Here is a 6,244-nt window from a genome sequence, read left to right as displayed (position 1 = left end):
CAAACCCTATGCATTTCCCCAACCGAGCATTTCGCCAACTAATTTTTTTACGAAGTTGGCGAAATGAACAGTTGGGGAAATGAGTCGCCCATTTCCCCAACTCGCAAACCCTATGCATTTCCCCAACCGAGCATTTCGCCAACCAATTTTTTTTACGAAGTTGGCGTAATGAACAGTTGGGGAAATGAGTTGCCCATTCCCCCAACTCGCAAACCCTATGCATTTCCCCAACCGAGCATTTCGCCAACTAATTTTTTAAGAAGTTGGCGTAATGAACAGTTGGGGAAATGGGTCGCCCATTTCCCCAACTCCCCAGTTCTCAATTCTAGTAGGAAGTGGCAGAGGTAAAACGGCTACAGGGTTAATCGATAACGTATCATTTTCGCACGGTGTTTTCAAAAACATCTTATGGTAATAATAATAATAATAATAATAAATGAGCTTTCTTGGATATTCCTACTAACGAGGAGACTACCCGAGGTGATTATCACCGATTTTGTGGAAACTAGGTGGGTACGTATGGGTATGATCAGGAAACTAGGTGGGTACGTATGGGTATGATCAGGAAACTAGGTGGGTACGTATGGGTATGATCAGGAAACTATATAGGTATGTACTTGGAATGTCTAAGGTACCATTGGCATGGTGTTACGAAAGCGTGTCGAGAAAAAGGCGGCGTTTAAATGACGTCGAGTGTAAGACATAACACATTTTAAATTTATTGGCTCGAGATTTGCTTTGAAAAGAATGCGTGACCATGGTAACAAATAGGTGATCTTCCCGTGCAAAAAAAGGCTTATCAGAAAGTGGATTTAAAAACCCCAATTTGTTGTGATACCTAATTTCAGGTATTTATATGGTTCAAAAAGAGAAAACCATGTAAGATAACATATAATAATCGGGACTAGGCTTAATTAACTTGAAAACCTAGTACGTCCATGGTGATTATTAAAAATTAAAACAGTTACGAAAAGGTCTCATGGGTAAAATTTTTTTATTAAAACCAAAAAGCCGTGGCAAGCTTTCGACCGTCCTCGCGGTCTTCGTCAGGCACACTAATTACAAAATATAGGCTTAATGATAAGTTTTCGTCGAATTAGGATAGCGAAGCACGAGATTTTATCTCGTGAGTTCTCCGACTTTAAAGGGATACTGAAATCGGTAAATAACTTGCTTTCTATCGATTTCTACGTGAAAAATAAGTCTGAAAATTATTTTCTAAAAATATTTCCTTTTAAACTAAAAGCTTATTGTTCCAGAGCTCTAAGGTTACACTTTTTACTCCTCTTCGAAAGGTGTAGAGGGAGTAATCTAGCTTTGTCATCTGCTTAAACGAATACATGATGGGCTTAGACCTCTTCACATGAGGCAAGCTTTTTGTAAATAACCTTTAACCTTTAATACTCACATATTACTCCAACTCGTTTTTTTTTCGTTAAGACAGTTTTGAAGTAAAAAGACGTCATATGGCTACACTTTTTAACTAGCTCAAAAAACCCAAAACCGGCGAAAAAAAACCACGTATTATATTTTCCAAAGCACTACTCGAAGGCTGAGTGCACGCGCTTTGAAATGAAAAGGTCGAGACTCGAGAGGTTTGACTGGGGTTTGATTCTCGCTCGTGAAATAACGTATATTTCATTTCAAAGCGCATGCCCTCAGCCTTCGAGTAGTACGTGCTTTGGAAAATATAATTTCTGATTGGAAGTTAGAATTCTCATCTCCATGTTAAAACCATAGAAATCTCATAGGTAACTAGAATGCTGCCGCCTACGGCCGAGCTTGACGCCAGTTCGCCTTGAACTTTCAGCCAATGAGAGGCCGTAGAGTGGTTCCGCCAAGGAGGATAATAATCCTCCTTGGTTCCGTTACTATAGCGGGAGATAGGTGACGTCATTCTCTCCGGTGACATTAAATTCTTGGCAGAACCGCTCTTTGAGCTCTGATTGGCTGAGATCTGGCGTCGTCTGCCATGGCGTTTGGGCCATTTGCCAGTTACACGGCAGCATTCTAGTTACCTATGAGATTTCTATGGTTAAAACCCCCGACGTTTGCTAAACCCAGTTTTAAATTAATTAAACTTTTAGTTTAATCGGGAAACATTTTAGAAAATAATTTTCATGTAGAAATCGATAGAAAGCAAGTATTTTTCCAATTTCAATATACCTTTAAGCCACGCCGGTTTCTACGGTCATCATCACGGCCAGCAAAATCTTCCTTAGACATTCCAAGTTTATACCTATAGAGTAATGGCAGTGCTACGTAACAAAACGTCACCCATGCTTTTTCTTATTCATAAAAAATTCGCCCCCACAATGGCGGCCATGGCCAAAGCTATGGAGGGCTACTACTCTATTTAGTTTCCTGGTATGATCATAGTATGACAAGTTGAGGAACATTTTTTCAAGTTTTTATTTCATGATTTATTTAAAAATTACAAAAATTATTATTTTATTTTACGTATCTAGCAAACTTTCAATTTGCTGCCTGCAAAACGGGCACCGGTTTTGTAGCTCCCTCCTTGTGAGACACTCACGGCAGGTGTTATGCAAACATGGTATTACAATAGTGGTTGGATTATTAACAGTGCAAATATGACAGACGTCTTCAATTTGAGGCCGAAGAGCTGCATCAGCGGCTAATTCATTGTTTTCCTAAAAAAATAATGGTCATTGAAATTAGAATATTCAACCGAATAAAGTACGCGTTGCATACTAACTAAAAACTCATTAAGTTAAGCCGATTGATTACATATTATTGTGTAATAAGTAGGCTTTTCTTAATTCATTTATTCGCAACCGAAACGGGTCTAGGTCGCACAGCGGCGCTGAACCGTTTAAGTGGCAAAACTGCGTGAAGCGTTTGCTAAACACCAGCATCCTGAGTATCCACATTACATTCAATTAAATTTCGTCCCATTCGAGTAGTTACATCCGCCGCCGCTAGGGAGCATCGAAGCGTAACCATAGTTTTCAGTCGCGAATAGTACAATATTCATGTAATTTTTACCACAGGTTCATCGTGAGCAACCTCTTCGGCATCATTTTCTTGTTCAACCACTGCTACTGGTGGTACATCTTGATCCACTACTACTGTAGGTGCATTATCAGGATAGTGAGGTTCCAAAATGATGTGACCATTTCGGTTCCTCACTAACCTGAATGGCATGGCAGAGGACATTTGATGGCCGCGGGGTGGTCGCCGACGTATGGCTATCGCTATTCGTCTATTGTTTGCTCCACCTATTGAACATTCGATTGGAAATAGTTATCATATGTTTATCAATGAAGGGGGCAGGGGGCATTAAAGTTATTACCGTTTGCCGTAGGTTGAAGTCTAATCACATTAGGCGGCGCAGGTCTCTGGGGTACGTTTGCAAGTCCTTGGGGCCTGACCATGTTTCGTGCAGCCGGCTGGTGGGGTTCGCCTATATTGAACATTCGATTAGAAATAGTTATTACATGTTTATCATTGAAGGGGGAGGGCGTTAAAGTTATTACCATTTCCAGCAGGTTGAAATCTAATCACATTAGGTGGTGCAGCTATCTGGGGTACGTTTCCAAGTCGTTGGGGCCTGACCAGGTTTTGCGCAGCCTGCTGGTGGGGTTCGCCTGTTGAACATTCGATTGAATATAGGTATTTCACGTTTTCATAAGAAAAAACCCGATATAAACTTATATTACCATTTGCTTCTTCATAATTCCCAGCTACAGGTGCACCACCAGGATTAGTGTAGTGCTTTGCAATTTCCAGAAAGCGCTCCACATTTACCTCACCCCTTTCAAACTGCTCCGAAAGGTTTCGGATTCGGCTAAAAATAAAAATTATTATAAATTTTAGTTCTGAAGAAAACGAATTGGTAGAAGATTCAAATAGATATTTACGAATAAAGATATTACGTGTTGTTTTGGTGATATCGTCTGTTATGACCAGATCGAATACTTTGACCTCTTAAAGTGAACACATGATCTCTCCTCTGTGCGTCTTCGATTATTATAAAGTTTTCTAAATATATAACAATTGTTCATTAGGAACACGTAAAACCAGATACCTGTATTAAAAGGTGGGTAGAAGTTTCGACTCTCTAAATTTATATGAAGACCTATTTCCGTCGTCTGCAAATTGGTCTTCACATAAATTTAGTAAGGATCAAAACATCTACCCACCTTTTAATAAAAGTATATCCTAGTATATAGGGATATATAAAATATAAACCTATGTATTTCCATTCGTTTATGGCGTTATTGTTTGGTGAAATCTTTTTTAATTGGGCGTTGAAGGATTCGTTGTCGTTGTTTGTTCGTTTAGATCGGCCCCACACGGAAAGCACGTTCGCGGTTACTGTTCCGATCCAATAATGTTGAACGTAATCAGCGAGTCCAATAAGGGCGGCCAAATCCATTGGATCAAGCTAAATAAATTTTAATATGCATTATTTATGTACATCACGCACTTCTGATTTTATATAACAAGACGTTTATGCACGACTTACATAGGCCATTCCCACAATTCTTAGTCGGATGATGGTTAGTCCCTCTTGGATGCTCTCAGGTGGTAACAATGGCAGAACCATAATCATTTTGAGGGCATCCCTCGCTGGTCCCATTACGCGGTAGACTGGAGTTAGATTTGTTAACTGAATTCTTCTATATATTGCCTAGAGTTTATATTAATATATTTATTATTTATAAAATATTTTAAAACACCTGATATAGCCAATCTTTCTTGAATGCATTAATTTATTCTTGGTAAAGCTTTGGAAAGAAAACCCTACAACAACAAGTAACATAATACTTAGCCAGCGCGTGTCTTCTTTTAACACGTGAAATAGATGTTTCTATAAATTAACGTGGCTTTATTGTTTAAATGTAGCTACTACGTCACTGCTTTAACTTTGGTAATATTACGAGCGCGCGCTTAAAGCGAGATAAACCTCGGATTTTCACGTGCGCGTGCAAATTGCGCGTGTCAAAATATTCTAATAAAGCTATGACATCGTGACGTAAGAGCAACATAAAAACAAGTTCGGCAAGCCTAGCTGAATTTATAGAAATAATAATTATTTCGGCGCAGCAAAAAATCACAATATTACGCCGCTTGACGTGCGCTAGCATACTTATGAGTACTACGTAACCTATGCTATAACTGGTTCGGCTTTGATTTAAGATAATGTTAAACACGTTTTACCTGAGTGTAATGGAACCAGCATCCAGTTAATGTGGCTCCAGGAAAGTGTCGAACTAAACTGTTTTTTAAGGCACTTTCGTAATCGGTCATCAATTTCGTTGGGCGAAGGGCGGGAAATTCTCTGGTTACATAAGCAAATAATCCGTCATAGGCAGCTTATCTTTTACAACCCATAAGGGCATAAACTCCAGCGAAAACCTAAAAATATATAAATTTATTTTTGAAATTATATTCACTGAATCACTGTAACGGTGTAACTAGCACGTTTACCAGGAGAAAAAAGAGGGAGTAGCTTCGGTTAGTAGAATCAAAATTAAAAAAACAAAAATAATGAAGTCTCCTTAAAAAAATTAAATAGTGTTTGAATTAAATTCTACGAGAAAAGGAGTCCATTTAAACCTTTAGAAATGGCGCGAAATTTCCGTGAAGTACCGCGTCGAGAAATCAATCGAATGTTTACTCCCCCTATTTAATCCTCATTTTACTTTATAAAAGAGATGAGATATCTTACACATTTAGAATCATTTCCTTCCAAATGAATCATGAGCAACTGCTCGAACTTTGATGGTACCTTAAACGTACCATCAACGAAAATCGATGTCGTTTGCCCGAATAAGTTTTCGGCCATGTAATGAGATACAAAACCGACGGTTTTAAAAACCGGAAGTAACACTCTAAAGAACCGGTTTTGCGACGAATCGATTGAGAAGTGCTCGCCGATTCCTCCTGGCTGTAGCGCTTCAGCGAAGGCGTCAACACTAACGGAACTTGGAGGGTAGGCTGCCCGTTTTGACCTTGACATCGTTGAGCTCACATTGGGAAAACTGATATGGTCAATGTCATGGCTAAATAAAAAAAGATTTGAAATGTATATTCCATACAGATCACTCCTTCACAGAGCGCAAAAATAAACACGATTGAATATTATACAATCAAAGCTACAGATATTAAATTTAATCGACCCTCGCTATTACCCTGGAGTCTGCTAGTGTCTACAATTTCGTAGCATTTTATTATTTGTCACATTATTATTTAGATATTTTCGGTAGTTTAAAAT

General features: G+C 38.8%; 1 protein-coding gene across 1 annotated transcript; it reads right to left on the bottom strand.

Annotated features, from left to right (window-relative positions):
* Positions 1-2,393: 2,393 nt before the first annotated feature.
* Positions 2,394-5,341, bottom strand: LOC149955625 (uncharacterized). The gene is made up of 9 exons (XM_090166718.1): positions 5,188-5,341; positions 4,493-4,657; positions 4,216-4,411; positions 3,900-4,005; positions 3,684-3,811; positions 3,501-3,611; positions 3,317-3,427; positions 3,010-3,242; positions 2,394-2,654 (listed from the first exon to the last, which is right to left on the bottom strand). Exons 1-9 carry the CDS (start codon positions 5,275-5,277, stop codon positions 2,457-2,459), a joined length of 1,338 nt encoding a protein of 445 aa, XP_090022844.1. The 5' UTR covers positions 5,278-5,341; the 3' UTR covers positions 2,394-2,456.
* Between the last annotated feature and the right edge of the window lie 903 nt (positions 5,342-6,244).

Source organism: Leiobunum rupestre, chromosome 2, assembly GCF_980474605.1.
Source record: "Leiobunum rupestre chromosome 2, qqLeiRupe1.1.hap1, whole genome shotgun sequence".
Taxonomy (NCBI): domain Eukaryota; kingdom Metazoa; phylum Arthropoda; class Arachnida; order Opiliones; family Sclerosomatidae; genus Leiobunum; species Leiobunum rupestre.
Note: the sequence above shows the minus strand (reverse complement) of the source record. Positions and strands in the feature narration are given on the sequence as shown.

Coding starts and splice junctions, on each gene's coding strand:
- LOC149955625 (XM_090166718.1), bottom strand. CDS start 5,277: ATGACCGATTACGAAAGTGCCTTAAAAAACAGTTTAGTTCGACACTTT. Junction 4,658..5,187: donor GCTGGTTCCATTACACTCAG/GTAAAACGTGTT, acceptor TATAAACTCTAG/GCAATATATAGAAGAATTCA. Junction 3,612..3,683: donor GAATTATGAAGAAGCAAATG/GTAATATAAGTT, acceptor AATGTTCAACAG/GCGAACCCCACCAGCAGGCT.